General features: G+C 36.7%; 1 protein-coding gene across 4 annotated transcripts in view; it reads right to left on the bottom strand.

The window, feature by feature from the left end:
• STK3 (serine/threonine kinase 3) overlaps positions 1 to 20910 on the bottom strand; it is a 138574-nt gene that overhangs the window by 27098 nt on the left and 90566 nt on the right. For all 4 annotated transcript variants that reach the window (XM_055704410.1, XM_055704412.1, XM_055704409.1 and 1 more), the window contains exon 10: positions 20192 to 20367. In XM_055704410.1, the coding sequence (XP_055560385.1) occupies positions 20192 to 20367 (176 nt within the window). The remainder of the gene's footprint in view (positions 1 to 20191; positions 20368 to 20910) is intronic.

Here is a 20910-nt window from a genome sequence, read left to right as displayed (position 1 = left end):
GAGTAACAGGTTTTTCTGAAAAGTATTTCCCTAACTAGGGAAGAGGGGGGGAAATCACCATTTCACAGGCACAACATAGGCAAATTAGGACAATCTTTTTGTTCAATTAAATCTGACCCAAATAAACTGACGTTATTTAATGTCTGAACTGTTCAAAGCACACAGTTCATCATTTCTAGAGCTAGAATGACAGTACAATGTACTTGTCAAAAATATTGCAAGGCGGCAAATATATTGTGAAAATAAAAACACAATCCTAAAATTTAGTACACAACCCTTTTTTTTCTCCCCCTTTTGTTTGGGGATCAAGAGACAACCCTAAAAATTTCAAAGACTGTTTCCTTAACTTGGCATTCATATTTCTAGTAATGAACTTAATTAACCTATGTATAAGATAAGATACTTAGTTATTTCAAGACCTTAATACCAGCCATAAAACATCACAATATAGTCCAAGCAGAAAACCATTCACTCCAAAAAAGCATTCCTACAAACAGCTGGATTACATGAATGAAATACTGAGACTGAAGATAATGGCTCCATCTATGCTTTCTACACTACACAACTATTTTAATAACCCTGGCAGCATCCTTGAGGATAAATTCCTTGCTGTCTGCCAGTGGCTAGCCTCCTCCTTCTGTGAAACCAATAATTTATTTACAGGGAATCTTAAAACAGTTCACACATGAAACAAATGAGGGGTTTTGTTTGTTAGTTTTTTTTAACCTGACAATGCTTTGCCTTTGTGTCCAAAAGGAAAGACTCTGATGTTGAAAACCTTTTCTCTGACTCTGTCTAGAGTCTGTTCAATGTACAGGGCAAGAAAGTAGCTCCTTAGGGAAGAGGGCACATGGACATACTTACCTTCCCTGGCTGTTGTCAAGAGATTACAAGGCAGTTACTATATTTTTGTTCCTGTACTGCAGTTCCAGAACCAAGGATGGGTTGTCACAACTTAAAAATTAATGGTCTGATGACAGATGTTGTATTCCTGGAGGACCAGCTGCTATTCCCACCTGCGGATGCTCATGATGCAAGTACGGAATTGACAATGGGGGAACTGATCATATTCTTGGCAGCTAATGACAACCTGGTTATGCTCCAGGGACCTTCAAAAGTAGAAATGAACTCCAAATCTTTATAATAATTTCTGGTGTGGGTATTTATACACTTACGCATATATAATTTTATTTGTGCAATATTCTCCCTAAGATAGACATGTTGGGAAGATTTAATAACATATATAACTTGAGTAAATTAATTCTCCTTGGAAGAGGAATAATTGTTTAAGATTGTTCAAAGAGCTATAACTAGGCGTAACATCATAAAATTTTAAACTGAAGATAAAAAAATACTGTTTAGCCGTCAGATGTATAAAATTTTGACATAGGCTTGCAAGGAAAGTTATGGAAGTACTTTAAATTCAGACATGGTAAGCTAGTTTGGAAAAAGCATTCAGTAGCACATCTACTTCTGTAGGGATACAGAAAAGGTCATTTAGTAATTTTAATCTCTCAGTTTTCAGATTAATAGTGGTTTCAATAAGAACTACCTTACTAAATAAAAATAACAGTAGTACACAAGAAAAACATTGGAATCATTATGTAGTTGCTAATTTACTTTAAGACGACCTCTACATGTACTCATACTCAAATTACCATGTCAACACATCCCCAAGTGTAAGAAGCTCAGAAACCACTGAAAGAACAAATCATTGTTCTGATCCTTGAACTGTAATGGATATCACCGGTGGACTTCTGTGGTTTTGAGACTTAATGTTTTCTTTAAGTTAGGTGCTCATTTAAACATAAAGGAAAAGTGAAACCAAAGTTTACCGGAAATAAAAATTTTGAAAGGCCACAAAACATTTTAAAACAGCCTACATAAGTCTCCTTTTATACCCTTTGTAAGAAAACCATCTATTTGCAATATTTTTGGACCTAGCTGCTTTTGATTTGAAGGAGAAAAATAACTTGTATGATTCTTTCCCAAACAACCAGTATTTTCAGACTGTTTAAGAAAACCCTGAAGATCTAAGGTCAGAAATTAACGATCCTCATGTAACAGTGAGCAGGTCTTTGGAGAAATTCTGCCTGCCCACAAATCAATAGCAGAAGCAAGTTTTCATCAAATACAAGGTATCATCAAGATAACCCTGTCTACCCACAATTGGGTGGCACGAGCAAACTTCTACTGAGAGCCTGCACATTTTTTTCACAGAATTGAAGATAAGGCTCCTGGCTAAAGAAGTGGTAACAAACACAAGTTGTAAACTGCAACTTAAATAACACAGGTAAGCCAAGTTACTGCCATGCTGAATTAGAGGTAGGAACCTGGTATTTGCAAAGGGGGATGAGAGGATCAACGAGGGTCAGTATGAATTCTCAGAGGGGCAAAGCTAGAGATAGGCAGGTATCTTACAAAGGTAAGAAAACTTACATAGTTGACCAGTACAAGTTACTGGCTAGAAAAATCTAAATCAGAATTAAGTTTACAGATCTTCAGAGTTCATACCAGAAAAGGTAACAAATCAGAGTTGGCAGAGAATCTATTGGCAATATATAGCTGACATAAAGGGCACTTCCTGCGCAACTTGTGATATGTGACATTCTAAAATTAATTTAATACAAATTACTTGATTAGCCATTCATTCATTAAGTGTTACCATGCAGAAGCAATTAAAACACAAGAGAAAGCATTTAAAACAAGGGTTGCAGATGCTATCATTAGTCTTACACAGGAAACCATAACACAGTGTTTGACTCAATTTTTTACTTCTGTCATTATCAGATGACTGGGGTTTTACACCTTGTTACAACAGAGACAAAGCAGCAGCTCAAAACCACCTCTTTTGCCCAATTTCAAGAGCCATACTGTTTCTAGTCTTTCTTTCTGTTTTTCATACCATATGGATATCCAAGGAATTTCAGTTTTAACAGAAATACCAGTAACTGCTGAAATAAGAGAACGTGAATGTCTTCTACAGTCATATTAGCATACAAAAGTATCACTCAATATAGTACACCAACTATTTACCTCAACAACTCTGCTTCTCTAATACAGTTACAGTTAGGTTGTATTGCCATGGAGAATAATCACAGTCCAAGCTTTCCTCTAATTTTGATTGTTGCTGAAGTTTTTCCCCTTCTTTGTCCCAGAATGCCTTACTATATTTTTTTTTATATATATATATAAATCCCAGTTCTTCTAAATCCCCAGGTAGGAAATCAAAACCATAAACCTGGCAGTAAAAAAGAAGGAGTGTTACAGTTTCCAATGTTACCAGAAGACTTGCAGCCTCACCGTGGTTTCACTATTTTCATTTTCTTGCAGTAGCGTCTGAAGTTAACAACCCCAAAATTTTAGTGGTTGCTATGTAAAGAACCACAGATTTAGATGTAGGATTCTTCAAGTGGAAGATTCTTCTAAACTTACGTTTTGTTCTCCCTTAATTCTCCTTATTTCATTAACTAGTGGATGCTGAAGTATACTTCCTGAAATTCTGTTTAATTCCCAAAGGGTTTTTTTCTTTTCTGTAAATAAGAATATATACTACTGCCTAAAACAGGTTATTGAGCAGTAACTAGAATATCTTTGAAATGTGCTGCTCTATGCACAATCTTGGAAAGATTTTTTTCTTTTGCCTTTGCAATATTCATAGGCATATATACTCAAAGCCATGTTGTGAAGGCTGCATGTGTGAGGCATCAACCGGTAAACGTGCATACTTGGTTTCTCACATCCAGGTTCCCAAGTAATTTTTAATGGGCCTTCAGGTGGAGTTAGGAACATACACATGAACATAATTTCTTGAAGAAGTTCCGTTACAAGCTCAACCTACAGGTCAACTGATGAAGAAACATAAAGTCTTGTGGAAAACAATGACTGAAACAATGACTCTCAAGAGCTGCATCATGCCCAGAACCCCTCTGTAATGGCACCATGCTTAAAAAAAGCACATATGGAATTTATCAGGACAAATCTGCAAGCCTCGGGGATGGACACATTTCTAAGATCTCAAAGCACACTTGTACTCATGCAGATGCACTTGAATCAAACTCCTACCCGCTCCTGCAGTAGATCCTGACCCAGCATGCTATTCTCACTACACTATTTTTTGTGGGGAAATCATTACACATACAGACATTATTGCCATCCATTTGAAACGCTGAACAATCTTCCTAAACCTTCTCATCCAAACTGGAGGGGAAAAAAAAAAAACAACCCAAAACCAAAAAAACCCTTGATATCTCAGTCCTGGATGTGTGTGACTTCAGTAAGAACACAGGCAGGTTGATTTCCTGGCTTCAATCACACTCTGCAGGAACCACACAAAGTGCAATATTACACAGCTCTTTCCAACATAAAGTCACTATGACTCTATACATGTATTTTCCCAGCTTATGTAGTAAACACTAGAAGATACTATTCTCCAGTCTCCATTACGCCATATTATCAGGGATCTCAAGAAATATAGCCAATGAGTCCGATAGTAAATACATCAATTCCACATATTATCTTTTCTGCAGAGCACCAAGGTCTTATGCCTTGTGTTTGTTCATCCTGGTGGACTTCGATTGTTCCTAGTACTCTATTGCCATGGTGGAGCACAAGGTGGGATAGGCCAGGTGGGATCAATTTCTTCAACCACAACTGCCCTTTAGGGTGTATCTAAACAAAGCACGTTGATGACCTTCACCAGCTGGAAAACTTAAACATTCACTAGTATACCTACTCAGCAATCATCCAACTGTTGCAAAACACCAAGAAAGCTCTGAGCCAGCTCTGACTTGATCACGATTCTGAGGACAGCCAGCTACTCCAGCAAAAAGCCAAGTAACACATTCAGGCCACCCTGAAGCCCTTGTACAGCAGACAAGCCTTCTTCTGAGAAGTTCCAGAGAAAGCTGCCGACTTTAACGAGTAGGAATTTGGAAGCAGTACTTCTGTACATGTGATATGGGGCAATTTGAGGACAGTTCTGTAAAAAGATATTAAAAAGCAGCTAGACTGAATCTCTGTCTCCAGCAAGTGTGAGCAGTTATGTAGAAACTCACTGAAGTGATCTTAACTGTAGGACAGATGGTATTTTTGCTGTAGATCACTGAGGGGGAACCAGACCTGGCACTCTTTCCAATAAAGCAAGTATCTGCAATGATGCTTATTAGTTACTGAGCTATGGCTGCATGACAGACGTGCTGTATCAGGAAAAGACAAAGAAGAGCTGATGCAGACCAAAAAACCCTTATTTGTATATCAAAGGTGGAGATGAACTTCTAGCTGTAGAAAGCTGCTGAAATTAGTCTTACCAGGTGTGGTGGGTTAACCTTGGCTAACAGCTAAATGCCCACCCAGCTGCTCACTCCCTCCCTCTCATTAGCAGAGCAGGGGGAGAAAACAGGATGAGAAAGCTCATGTCTTAAAATAAAGGCAGGGGAATTGCTTACCAATTAGCATCATGGGCAAAACATACGTGACATAGGGAAAATTCAATTTATTGCCAATAAAAATAGTTTTGAGTAGCAAGAAAAAAGAAAAAAAGATAAACACTAAAGCAACAGCTTGCCTCCTCCCTTTCCCAGGCTCAACTTTACTCCTTCATTACAGACTCTTCTACCCACCCCTGCTCCCCATCCCCCAGCAACATAGCGGGATAGAGGGTAAGCAGTTTCCTTGCTGCCATTCTCTCCTCCTGATGGTTTTCATAGAATCATAGAATGGTTTGGGCTGGAAGGGGCCTTTAAAGACCATCTATTTTAACCCCCTTGCCATGGGCAGGGACATCTTTCACCAGACCAGGTTGCTCAGAGCCCCATCCAGCCTGGCCTGGAACACTTCCAATGACAGGGCATCTACAACTTCTCTGGGCAACCTGTTCCAGTGTCTCACCCGCCTTATAAAAAAATGGCTGCCTTATAGCAAACCTAAATCTACCATCTATTAGTTTAAAATTGCTGCCCCTTGTCAAGTGCTTCATCACTACAGGCCCTGATAAAAAGTCTCTTTTTTAAAAGATCCCTGTATACATTGAAAGGCCACAGTAAGGTCTCCCCAAATCCTTTGCCAGGCTAACAATCTTAACTCTCTCAGGAGAGGTGTTCCAGCCCTCTGACCATTTTTGTGGCCCTCCTCTGGACCCACTGTAACAGGTCCATGTCTTTCTTGTACTGAGGATCCAGAGCTGGAAGCAGTACTACATGGGGGATCTCACAAGAGCAGAGGGGAAGAATCACCTCCCTCCACCTACTGACCAGGCTTCTTTTTATGCCAACCAGGATACGATTGGATTGGCTTTCTGAGCTGCAAGTGCACATCCATAGAATGGTTTGGGTTGGAAAGGACCTTTAAAGACCATCTAGTCCAACCCCCTTTTTAAAGGCATTTTAAGGCTAGCTCCACTTCTCATGGAAGAAGAAATAATTATGAACTATCAAGTCTTACTCACCTAAACAGTCTCTGTCCTCATCTGACAGTATACATCATAACAAATCTACTGGCCACTACTACATGCACTATCATGTGAAGGTTGGGTTGGACCGACTATCTGCCACAATGACCGCTGCTCAAAGCCACTTGTGTCTCATTCAGAGAAATACCTCTGTGTGACCAGCCTGGATTAATCCTATCCCATAAGCCAGAAAAACACTAAGTCAATCTTCCTTGTTTCTTTCTCTTCCCTCTTCCCTCTATCCAGACTCCCAACTGTCTATTCTTCCTTTTGATTTTCTCTCTCTACCAGTCGGCATACTTATTCAAACAATAGAAGACACCGTGATTTGGGTACCAGTGGTTAACACTTCAGCATTCAAATCTCACCAATGTTGTGTAGCTGAGGGCTGTTGTGCTTGCACAGAATAAGTGTGGCTTTTCTTCCTCCTTTTCCTTTTTAAATAGATATGAAATTAGATTCTACAATTCTATGTATAAAACACTTCGAAAGAATGTTAAGTCAAACACTTGAAAGACATTAGGGAAGAACATCTTAAAACTCCTTAGGCAACCTTAATTTTGTTTTTGTCTTATTATATTTAAGCACTGTAACACATTCTTTAATTGTATCACATTGGGTTAAAACTCAAAAGAATGGGCCCATAGTAAGTCAAGTGATGCATCACTTCCTACATTTTGAGCATTTGATTTCATCACCTGAACACAGGTTATCATCACTTTTTTGCATTTAATAAAATTAGTTGAGAATCCTTCACAATTATCACATCGCTTTTTCCCAGATAATGAATAAATGAAACATCATAGCTGAGCATTCTCCTTCACATTTGGCCTTATAATCTGCTTACTAGAGATGGAGGAAGGCTTTCAATCCATGGTTCAATGTGAGCAAGTCTGAGATAACGCTAACAGATTTGGAAATGAAGAAAAGAAAAGAAAAAAAAAAAAAGAAAAGGCAGTTGGCTAGTGTTCTTCTCATTAGCTCACAGTCAGTAAGGCAGAGGCTCCAGTACTACTTTAAATAAGGTGCTTTTTGGGGCTCCCACCTACTCCTGTGAATCCAAGGTATAGTTATGATGAGGATTTCTCCTGAAATTTATTCTTAGCATTAATGTACTTTCCTTTCAGACACAGACCACATTAAAACCACTCTTCTCACTCTGAAAAAAAAATTGCACTAACTTGAACATTGGATCACACCTCTAGTAACCAAACATTTCTGTTAGCATACTGTACTGTTGTCCGCTTACTAAGTGACAGTTTTCACAATAAGCACAATACACTCCAGATGCCAGGTGAAGTTTGCTGCACTGATTTTCAATTGAAAGCTGTAAAATAGTTTCTTGAACTGGCCATCTGCAAAATCCTCTCTCCCCCATATGTTATAATGGCAACTGCCAGCAGCAGAGGTATTTCAGGTAATAACTCACTGATTAAAACTGTCAGGCTATTTTTCAGTGAAGGCATCTCAGCTCTGGAATTAATTTCTCCCTAACCCATGGTCAAACAGCTTATGTTTGCTGACTTCCACAACATGGGATATGGAATTGCAGAACAAAATGATCATGGTGTTTGGTGACAGAACAGTTTGAGGACCATTGGATACAGCAACTATCATTCTGTGGAGGTGCTTTATTTTAGGAAGCTGCAGTAAGTTGGAAAAGGTGCACAAAGGAAGAACCAAGCCAAAATCAAGCTACATTAGTAAACTGCTCCATTATGTTTTATATAATATGTATTCCAAAGTACCCATGTTAATTCTAGGGTAGCATAGGTATCTGTAAAAAAGGTGGGTGCAGGGAACCCCGGTTGGTGTTGGAAGTGATACAGCCCCTCCATGCGTACATGACTGCTGAATCTCTGAAACTTAGCAGTGCTTGGTCCTTGGCGAGCTGCTGTTGCCATAGCAACATCTCTTTAAAACATGGAAAACAGGTCAGGTAGTTTCAAACTAACCACTGTTTCTAGTGTTGCTCTCTTCCTCTGTAGTTTTGAATTAGCCCACCTCTGAGATGAGCAGTAGGCTGTTACCATAGAGTCATCTGCCAGCAGAGAGGAGAAAACAAGGCTCTTGAGTTTCACAGGCTGTAGGGATGCTTAAGTAACATGGAGTTTGACCTCCCTCCACCTACTGCTCTTTACCCCAAATCCTTCAGAAATCCTCTTCAGTGGCACCAGCTATTTTCCACCTATTTTTCTCTGCAAATATCCTTTACCCTGAAAACTGTTTGGGGCTTAAATTTTTGGGTTTATTTTTGTTGTTGTTGATGTTGTTTTGGTTTGTGATATTTTTGTTTTGTTTGGGGATTTTTTTTTGGTTTTGGTTTGTTAAATAAAAAAGCACTGCACAATTTCGGAGTTAAATCCTGTTAACCACTGAGTGTAAGTGAAAGGTGCATTATTTGGCCATAGCATCATTCCTTTAAAAGGCTGTATGTTACAGTACCTTTCAAAACATGCTAGCAGTTATCAGAGAACTTGATGTAGTGAAAAACAACTACTGTAAACTACATCTCTCTGAAACCTGTGACAAGGAATTTAACCAGCTCAAAAGACAACAAATGAAACAGCTGAGCATGTACACACCAAGCTGCGCTACGATCAACATGCTCCTACCGATTCCTTCATTTCTCTGAAGTAGCATTGAAGGTTGGCTGCACACAGGGGCTCATATCTTGCGGAATCATTTGTCACAGACAAAATCCTGAAGGACAAGCATCAGTTTCATTTTCCAGTTTAATGTCTTCATTACTTTAATTGAATCTGTCTGAATGTAGACTTATTTATACCAGTCTCTGTCTTGGATTCATTGTGGTATTCTATTAGTTAATGGAAACTCTTTAGAGAGAAATAGTAATGGAATTTCTAACTTTGAAAAAGCAAAATAAAAAGCCCAATCCACCCTATACACACACACACATCACAAGCACCATGGAAATAGCTCTATGAGCATTATCAGGATAATATTCTCATCTTGAGTTGATTATCCATCTCTGTAGAGTGTACATTCTTCTTCTGTGTGGATGGCATTAAGAACATGTGACTATAATTAATGGCAATCTTAAAGTAACGATTAACTTCAACAAAAAAATAAATGACCACTGTGTGAAAGTGATAATCCAGAAAAACAAAACAAAACCAAACCAAGTATTTGCACACATGAATTACCTTCAAAAAAATACAACCACCTCCTCTGGGTTCCAGTGGGACCAATGCCCAAGGAGCTCCCAGGAAGAAAGACTCCACTTCAATTCACACGCTTCTTGAAATAATTCCCTATGCCAAAAAGCAGTCTTCAAAGACGACACAACAAAAATAAGAGAGAGTAATTTTGCGACAGCTCATTTTTACTAAAAGAGCTTCTTGGATCTGGGGAACTTTTTGGGGTGATGGGGAAGTCTGGCCTTTAAGTATCTTTGAAGAACATGTTTCCCTCCATTCTTACTTGAAAGAAGAATATTCCAATTAAAAAAAAAAACCACTAAATATATTGGGCTGTAGTGACACCATGAGGGAAAAGATAATTCAAACTTTTTTTTCAGAAAGTGCCACCTAATTCATATCTACAAGTACTACAGCGTGCTCATACAGTCAAGGCTGCACAGTTTGCCAAGTTCCTGCTTCTCAGCTGAAGATCTAACCTTATCCATGAACCTAGTTTGCTGCAATGCAAAGTAAAATAAGTAAAATTCTTCAAAACGGTGTAAGCTAACTTGTTTTAGTTCTCCCTATGGCACACTAAAAATCGTCAGGGAGACACAGTCAGGGTTCTCAGCTGAGCATCAAGCAGCTTTTTGAAACAGCTATAACTACGCTACTGTACCTTTAAAGTTCTCCTACAGAGCAATTTTGTCCTGGTACATCTTATTTAGGTTACGAAACAAATTTTTTTGTATTACTCTTCTTATATCTGTACAGCTCCTACTGGCAACACAAACAAATGTAAGCAATACCAAGATCTTTAAGCAGACGCTAAATAAGTGTTAATGCTTCAGGTATTTCTTTCCTAGGAACCAGGCTTACTTGCCCTAAACTAAGGAATACCAAGAGAAACAGTCTAAGCTGTGGATTTTCTAACCCTAAACCTAAATGCAGTTTCACATTTAGGCACACAAATCAAAGTTGTTTCTTTAACAACCTAGGCAGCTAAACTTAATGTTACTGTCAGTACCAGCTTTGCCACTGACTTTAGCAAGTACGAGATCAACCCTTCTATAGAGAGTCTCTCAACAGCTACAGCTTTAGCTATTGGGCTTGCATAGCTTTATTTGTAAATTGTTACTCATATAACACTAAAGTAGGTATAAAAACTTGCCAAATTAATTTCGTGGGTTTGTCGTGTATGTGTGTGTCGCACCTTGGGTGATTTTACACAGGTTTTTTTACCTTTTTAGGTACTCATGCTGTCCATGAGGCATACTTTTATCCAAACACAAACAACAACAAATGAAAAAAAATGAAGTCTCCAAACAGTTAGCTTAAAGATTTACACTGCACATATCTCTATAAAAAACCTCATCTTTTTCACCAAAAATAAAATGACTAGCGCACAGCAATGCTACAAGTCCCAATAAACAGAAGTAAATGTGGGCTATAAGGCATCTATAGAGATCTAATGTAAAAGAATGACATTTGGGATCATTTTAATGTATATATTCCACACCTTATTAAAATACAAGTAAGTGAGAAAAAAATATGTATTTCTATAATACACTTACTAGCTTTTAAATTTCATACGAGTTCCCTTTTACCTCTGAGTTATGCAAGTTATAAGAAAAGGAAATAAAATTTACATGTAAACCAAAATATTTTGGGCAGTCCCTGGTTTTGGTAAATGTGTACTAAGTCCAATCTAATCAGATATCTGAAGGTATTAATTCAAAATAACAAAGAACTCCAAATATTATAAGCTCTCTGATTGAAGTCAATTCCTTAACGCAGAAGCCTCCTTGTTCAAATTCTACAAGTTATTTGCAAACAAAAACCGCACAGAATTTTTTCTGTTCTTCAGAAAGCTCAATAGTATTAAATGTCAGCCATTTAATTTCCAGTATTTTGTTTATGAAATATTGTTAACATCTATGCCTAATATATAAGTCTGCACATGGTACTTATTGGCTGCTGATCAAAACATGAGGCACAGAAATCTAATACAAGCTTTTTGATTAGAGTTAGCCACACAGACACTGAACTAATCCAAAAATTTTCTTGTTAAATTGCTAGACTCCTATCTGACAATTTCTCACACTCCTATTTGAGTCCAGTAAAAATTAATAAAAGAAAAGGGGAGGTGGGGGGTGTTTGTAAAAAAAGCTAAACCCCAAAAACATCCATTGTTCGTTTTACCAAAGAGGAAGGAAATCCTCTTCAAAACTAAGGAGTTACAAGAATTAACTTAAAATGGTCTTGAAAAATTCCAGTCGCCCACTCTCCTGAGGCAAGTTTTATTTTTACTTCCTTTCATTACCATTAATCACCATAGCAAAGAGTAGGAGAACAGATTTTGTTTCTTGGTGGTAAATTTGCATGATACTGTCATAGAGATGATTTCAAAGAACTCTGCTGAAACCCTGAAGTAGGACATGCACCCCTTGGTGTCAGCACTCAGTTTGGGGATTAGACATTACACACAAAGATGACATGCTGTCTTGAGATTAACAGTGATTATGCAACATGGAAACTATGTGGATTAAACATAGTTTAATTCCCCCCCCCCCCCTTTTTTTTTTGTAAAGGAAAACAGAATAGAGACCTGAAACTGAATTGGCTTGATGGACAAAAAAGGATCATCTCAAAGTTGTTCGGCCACAACTGTTTTTTCCAAGTAATTCAAAGTTCTTTCGAGGCTATACACATTACTTTGCTATTACACAATGATCTCAAAGAGGTATATTAGTACAGACAACTGGTTACTAAGGTAACAAGATGTTACTTTAAAGCAGCAACGCTGCCCCAGCTCATCAGCTTCACTGATTTCTTGCATTTGTTCTCCTTGAACTATGCACAAATTACAGACCTCCTGTATAACTGAATATATACACTGGAGCTACACTTCAGTCTCTCCATCTCAGCTAACAAGAAAAAAAGAAGGGGATTAGATGATGCAAGCATTTAAATTCTTTAGAGTGAAGCAGCTTCATTCTTCACTTTATACTAAGAATTGAAAGTCAGCTGAAATATAAGTTTTAAGTGTCTTCTAACTTGAAACTATTTTGCAATTAAAAAACACATTGCATATTGAAGCTATTCGACATGATAAAATAAGACAGCAGGGACACTTTAAACTTTTGGGAGAGAAAACATGGTTAAGTTTTACTGACCAAATCTTGGCTGAAATTTTCCAGAGGCAGACTCATGTTTGGAAATAACAGTTAATTGCTAATTGCAAAAATTGTCAAGGTTACCCAAAATACTGATGGTGCTAATAAACGAATTAAGTATGTCACTATTTTTGAGAGCTTGAGCTTGTAAGACCTATGTGTTCTCAACACCTTTTATGATTACAAACATTAGCCATCAGCAGTAGCTGAAAAACCCACAGGATATAAGGCCATCGGAAACATTTACAGGAGGAGGTCACCTATGACGACCCTCTGCTCCAAGTGGGATCAACTCCACCAAAACTGTTCCTGACGTGTTTATCTAACCAGGTCTTCACCGCTCACAATAGCAGCAACTTTAGCAACCCTCTGAGGCAATCTGCTGTCATACATTGTTATCCTATTAGGCGTTCTTCTTACTACGCAGCTTCAAATAAACTGCTGCAATTCAAGCCTGAGCTCTTGTCTTATCTTCAGAGTACATCTCAATGATAAGTAAAAATCTTGAATTCTGTTTTTGTATTTGTAAAAACACAAAAAGTTTTCTGGCCTAGAAGAGTGCTTTCTGTGCTTTTTTAGGAAAAAGAATTCATATAATCTTAGTCAGATAGCATGATCCACCTTACAAAACCGCACAAGTGCAGCACTGGCACTTCCATATGAATGTCTCTCAGCGATCAGAGTAACAGCTTTAAAGTAAACCTACAATTTAAGATAAACAGAAAGGATTGATTCTGTTTACAGCCTAAACAATTTAGTTAAAAATAAGACCAAATTACTAGGCTTGATTTTCAATTTTTCACTTCTATACTAATAGGCAAAGGGACATAATCAAAGAGAGAGGATCCTATATTCAATACCATTCGGAGAAACACTCTGCTCAGGTAGTGTATTCCCCCCACACACTGCAAGAAAAATAAGTGTCCTTTTGTGGTCAGAATATACAAACAGGATTTAGTTAAATCTGATGGTAAATCAGACGGTAAAAAAAACCAAAAACAAAACCAAAACACACACAACAAAAAAACCCACAGTGTAATAGGTTGGTCCGGTCTCTTTACCTAATGGAGAGGAAAAAAAAACAACAACAAAAAAAAGACACCACAACACCCCCCCTCAAAAAACAAATCTCCCTCCACCCCCCCAAACAAACTCAAAACCCCCACAACCAATACCACACTTTTAGCTCATATGTCAGGCTGGCACAACCTCTCTTACTGCCTGCCTGAACAGCCAAATGATAAGCCCGATAAACCACAGCCATGACCTGCAAACCATCCACAGTGGACTCCTAATACGAATCTCTCTTCCACTGAATTAACCTGACAGCTTTCATTTTTTTAAACTACTCCTCAACACACAAGAAGCTTCTGTAAAAGCCTCCTATTATAAGAGGTACAGAAAACCTTCACTGCTGAGGTTCACACTGTCCTCGCAAAATGAGCTCCATAAAGCATAGATTCATTTTACAGTCTCTCTCCTCTGTTAGCCATGTCTGAACAGAAGTGAATGAAATTCTGCATGCGGACTGGCAATACTTCTGTTTCTTTCATATGCATACAGCCCATGCAAACCCAGAAACCTAAGTTTCGTATTTGCTTAGTTAAGAAAACATTTTTCCTGTCAGTATCGGGAAATGCTTAATGATATTCAAGGAACTAATTAAAAATAAAGCAAAATTAATATATGTTAATACTTCATTTTAAATTTTCAACTTAGAGAGAAATCTGAAATGACTGAAAATAGATTAAATACATTCATTCCCTTTAATTATAAAGAACACTGTACTAAACAAACTGATTTGCTGCTTAAAGTCAGAGTAAACCCAGCCAAGGTTATGGACAAAGTAGTACTTCAAATGAGGCTGACTCTGCCTAACTTTATTACTGACGTTTTAATTAAATTCTATGTGGTCTTGAGTCATTTTGTGGTATTTATTTTTTTACTGAATCATTTGTCACATTACACATTTACAAATATTAACTGAAGTGCTCAGTATCTGCAATGCTATTATTTCACAATGATTATATTCTAACATATTTGTTCTGTTTGAGACCCAGTGAAATATTCTGCCTAGCATAACAGATGGCTTTTTAAATTTTTGTTGCTATTCCAGAATCTTTAAATCACCCAAAACGCATATACTTAAACATGATACTGCAGTTACTGCAAAACATGATCTACATGTTCACTGTTTAATATTTAACAATCTGGATACCATTCCTGTTTGGAAATAATTCTGCTAAAGACAGAAATCATTACCCTAGCATTGCTATAATAAATAAATTTGCCTTTTTACATTTTATCATCTCATAACAAAAAGTAAATTACTCATTTAAAATCAATTAATATATTCAATCAGTGCAAATGAAGTTTAGCAACTCATTCTGAGTCACATTAATTCACAGGTTAACATCAATTAGATACTACTTCATTACAGTTCATGTAGATCCTTTGTTAACATCATGTCCCACGCTAACACACTTTACTAAGGGGCAGAAGGATTTACAGAGCAGTTTTGCATCTTAATGAGATGCAAAATATCATGATACAGTAAAAATGTAAGCAGCAGGTTATTTAACCTATGTATCATGTACACATCATACATCAATCTAGCAAGCTAAGATTTACCTTTCCCCCCCCCCCCCACAACAAAAATTTCAGGCACTTCTTGCTTATTAAAAGTTCATCTTTTTTGGTGAAAAGAACCTTCTATAATGCCCACAAAAATGTGATAAATGCTAACATAAAATATCACAAAATACTCAACTGTGAAAAACAAGAAGAAATTTGAGCAAGCTGCTTCAACACCTTGCAGTTATACTGCTCATTTAATACACAGCTCTCTCCAACACGTACATAGATCACATTGAACATTCCCCATGGAAAGAACAAAGCTATCTTAACAGCAACATGGTCATATGAATACATAATACCTATAAAAAAAACAACTGTTCTTTAAAGGTTGTTTGTCCCTTAGATGGTCAAAACACACACATCATTTGCTCTAAATTCGGTACTCTGATCCAAACTGTTGACTTGTAAGCTAAGTCAAAAAAGCTGGTCCATTAAAAAGTTAATCTTTATTATGAAAAGCTGCTTATACCATACATCATTAACGTTTCTATGAATATCATAGCCTTGCATTATATAGCTTTACTGCATCTTTATTTATTCACATACATTATGCCGCTTTTCCTCACAATGAGTACTATCTTGTTGACTAGACTTACTGGCATCAAAGTTTGTTGTGAATAAAACATCAGGGTTTTATTCACATCAGGATCAGGGCTAAAATATTGTTGCTTTAGTTTTGCCATCTGCTGCATGCCCCTTAAAAATAATGAAAATGTGTAAAACAATTGCCTATAGTCTCAAAGAATTAACTGAAAACAAAAATCCATGAGTGTGAAATATGTATTCAAATTTTAATATAAAAGCTGAAGTTTGAATAAACACTAGTTTGTTTTTTGGTTTTGATTTATATCAAATCATGGCTTCAACACTTCCATTTCCAAGGCTGAAATCAAAAGACACAAAACTAAAACATTTAGAAGTACTTCCCCAGAAATACATTTCATTAAGATCCACTGATGTAAAAGACCCCTACTTTTGGTTTTCAGAATTTATACCGAGACAACAAAACCAGATAATAACAACAAAAAAAAAAACCCACACCAACAAAAAAAACCACAAAAAAAACCCACAAATAAAAAAAAAAATAAAAAAGCAACCTTATACAAATGCCTAGTCACAGAAGAGACAACATTAAAAAAATGTTTGTGATTTTTTGGTTTTGGCTGTTGATGGTTTGGGGTTTTTTTTGGTTTTTATCCTACATCTCTTCTTGCTTTTGGAAGAAAAAAACCACCCTTATGCACAAAACCCAGCATGTTAGTCCTGAAACATACATAACAGGGTAAATCTGGAGTAACATAATATTCAAGATTAATATACAGTACCAGAATTAACTCTAGTTAAAAGTTATTTGCCATGTACCTGATTCAATACAACGTAAAACTTGAAGATCTGCTGTGGCAATTTTTTCTCATCAAGTCATAAATGGTACATCAATAACCAGCACAGATGGGTCACAGAACTGAAGGCTCATAGGACCAACAGTCAGAGATGGAGCTCAAATTCCCATATGGCATTAGTGAAAAAGTAGTAAGATCAGCTCTTGACATTCAAAACAGATGTACATCAACAGTGGAAAAAAAAAAGCGCATAAATATGCACTTACAGAAGCAAAAATGCTGCTAAAATTACTTTTTTTAAAGATCAGGTTGATGACCAAAGCATCTTGTTTTCTTGGAAAAGTCTTCTATTTTCATTGGCAAGGAATTCTCAAAACATTTATGCCAGGGCAGAAAACTATGCCCACGCAAAAACTTTAAAACCAAACCTAGTGCTAAGTTCATTTTGCATTATTTTACACATTCATTTATCCACCTCATGTGAAAAGTTTCCTGTACCATTTATTTACATTACCTAAAAACATCAGCAAGTGTGTAAGACTAACTGCTGTATCTGTATTACATGTATTTGTATAGTATTTGTTTAAATGTGCATTGTTTTATCACACAGTAAAATATACTAGGAATAGGATAAAATACCACTGCAACCTAAAGTAAATATACAATCTGGCTACAAGAATTAGCTCCCGGTTCTGCAGGTCATAGAAATAAGCAAACTGATTAGTTGCTGGGATTTATATAAGGACTGGTTTTTCTTCCTTTTCCCTTCTCCCTCCCACCTTAATGGCATTTCTGCTTCTCTCGTTTATGCTGTAACAGATACTTATGCTAATAAACTTCTAAGTCTTTCCATCTGATACACTTAAATACCTCTTAGCATGGCACTGTCATTCTGCTCTGGGTCACAAGTAAAGCGTGTAATGGCTGCTAGCACCAGAATGCTATGTACAGCTTACAAAGGCATACAGATAAGTAAGGATAATGGTATAATCCAGCAAATTAGTTTGGTGACCTCCAGTTTACACAGCAACCCTCCTCTTCCACACAGAAAGTTGGAGTACTATTAGAATATACTACCATTATGTCAGATTTTGATCATTTATATTTCAGTTCTAGTGTAACAATCCTTTCCTTAAATAAAATTATGACCGTCAGCATTAACTGTTAGGATCCCTTTCCAGATGCCATTAAGGCTAATTCCAAACAAAACAGAATGGAATTATTTAGTACAAAAAGTTTCCATTATTTATTCCTTTTATGAATCATTTATAGACTTCATGTCAGCAACGGAAAACATTCATGTTGATCTCACAAAGAGTAGACAATATATTATGCATGCTGCCCACTGATTTATCCTTTCAGAAAGTCTCTTGCAGGCCACATAACAATATTGCTACTCACTGTCTAAAATATAAATAGAAGTGCTTCTAGAATATATAAATAAATAATAATTGCCTATGGTTCAAACCAGCAGGCCGTTAAAGCCAAAATCTTGTGTGACCTCAGCTGGTACCAGGTGCTTCAGAGAAATGTATTCTTGAGCGTACTATGCTGAAGTGATACATCCATTATTGAAGAGTCTCCCTAAACTCTTTCTTAGGCTGAATTATCTATGGAAGTATTTGGGGTTTGTCATGCTTAAAACAAAATTCCACATCCCCACCCCAACCTCACTAAATAAATTGCCCGTGCAAATATCAATTCACTTTTTTTCCTTAATCCTCTTTGGTCCTCCATCAGAATCATTTTGTACCAACAAGCCTTATAACACTGCATTTTTAGAAAGTCAAGGACAAACTGCACATCACTTAACCTCCACGAGACACCAGAACAGGTTGCCCTGACAAGCTGTGGATGCCCTGTCACTGGAACTGTTCAAGGTCAGGCTGGACAGGGCTTTGAGCAACTAGTGAAACTGGCCTAGATGACCTTTAAAAGTCACTTCCAACCCGAACCATTCTATGAATCTGGGATGCTGAAGTCTTTGACTTGCCAGTCTAAGACCACTAGCAAGGTGTGCCTACAGCACAGAGAGCAGTTAAGTTTCTGAAGATCAGAATGCCTCAGGTTTGGTTCTAGGACAAATTCCTATTTCAAGGCGGCAACTTCATATGTACAAGCAATGTCAACAAATTCCACAGCATTATCCATGTACAGATTATTCACAAATAAGCACTTATAGAATCAGGATCTTAGCTTTTACAAAAAGTACCATTTTTATTGCATTTCTTAACGAGTAATGGAAAAGATGATTAATTTTAAATTGTTCTAAAGGCAATTTTATTGACACTATAATAACCCCATTTAAACAACAGTCACTTATTTTCCAGTGAATAGTACAAACAATTATTTTGTTAGTCAGTTATCAGGATGATGACTTGTTGCATTTTATGGTAAAAAAAATAATAATAGCGCCTACAAAAAAAACCCCACCCAAACGAAAATCCAACTTAATCAAAACTCTCCAGCAGTAACAGCTTGTACTGTGCTATGTAACTGGCTTTACTCCAGTAGCTTAAATTTAAGAGTCAGCTTTATGTAGAAATGCAGTAAGTGGAAGCTGGGAAAAAAATCCCACACCTACAGCTGTCACCTAAAATTAAACACAACATTTTTCTCCAAATCCCAAGTGTACTTTCAAAAAGATGCCATGTGATCATATTTAGCTACTGCACTGTAGTTAAGAACATGTTTAATCTACAACAGCTAAAATGAATTCTTTCATTCAAACATGTTTAAAAAATAACAAAGCTGAAAAACAGGTATAATCATCTACAAGTCTCTACATAGTAATTATTTACTTCACTTTAACAGCAACTTGTAACTTAGAAGCATTTTCTTTTTGCCCTGTCATAATTTGCAACATAGGCAAAAAGAAATAAACTACACACATTTTGGAGGGGGGAAAAGCCCCACCCTAAAACAGATAGAATAATTCTATTTAATGCCAGTCTATGTAGAGAGATGTTCACTATTGGAATAGTACCAACAAGCTAGCCTGTGCAAAACAGTAGGGTGATCTTAACCATCTCCAAGGAGATTGATTACATGGCTCCAATCCAGTTTGAAATGCTTACCATTTTACCGAGATACTCAGCAAACATGACAATATTCCATGCCTGTAGCAATTTATTTATTTTTAAATGGAACTGGATCAAATTTTAAAGTGGATATAACATATAAATTTAAAAGAACGAAAAATACTTTTAAAAAGCAGTTACAAATAAGTATATTCTTTACGTCATACCACTCTTCATTAAAAAGGTCCTGCATTAAGCAAATGCACTTATTTCAACAACCAGGATGAGACATTAAAATTAGATAATTCAATGGTATTCATGAAAGTTTACTTATTTTACTTGTATGAACACAGTTATAAAAAGGGATTAACTATTTTTGGCAAACATAAACAGCATGCAAGAAATTAAACAATAAAAATGTACTTACAAAATCAAAGTCTCCATCTTGAGGGACTTTCCAGTTATCAGGGAAAACGTTTTTGGATATGTGGTAAGGTTCATGCATGTTCTGATTACAGTTTTCAGGGCTTTTGTTCTTGGAATCTTGTTTATCAAAGTAGTCCATGAAAGAAGGTCTTTGAACTTGTGGTGAAGTAGCATTTCCTTGGTAAAGAAAAAAAGAAAAAAGAAATTAGAAATATTTAAACATTTACTGCACTATAAAATAAAATCTATTTATTAATTTTCTTGGATTTTACAGAAACCAATACAGTCATCTGTATGTGGTGCAAGCCTCCATTTTTCCCCTGAGGATCTTTGGCATAAAAGTTCATAGCCGAAGAATGATTATTTTTTGTAGCAAGATACAATGTGGAGAAATGTTCAAGACATTTCAGAGTTGCACACACAAATAATATTAGAAGTTACATCATGTGATATCTATTTGTTGTTATAGAGACCAAATAACACAAGGTGCTAAGCATCCCTTTGGGTGCTGAATGTCCCTAACTGCACAGCCTGGTCCACAGGCACTTGTAGGAAAGCAACAGGATTCCATCAGTTTCACCGAAGGTGCAATTTAAAAATTATTTAGAAAAAGAACATAAAAAAAAAATCATCACACAAACTGTTGTCTAGATACTGCTTAATCAAATTCATTGCCGATGACAAGTCTCAGCAAATTATGGGATCACAGTCTACAGACGG

This window comes from Falco cherrug, chromosome 3 (assembly GCF_023634085.1).
Source record: "Falco cherrug isolate bFalChe1 chromosome 3, bFalChe1.pri, whole genome shotgun sequence".
In the NCBI taxonomy this organism is placed as follows: domain Eukaryota; kingdom Metazoa; phylum Chordata; class Aves; order Falconiformes; family Falconidae; genus Falco; species Falco cherrug.
This window is presented reverse-complemented; position numbering and strand designations above follow the sequence as displayed.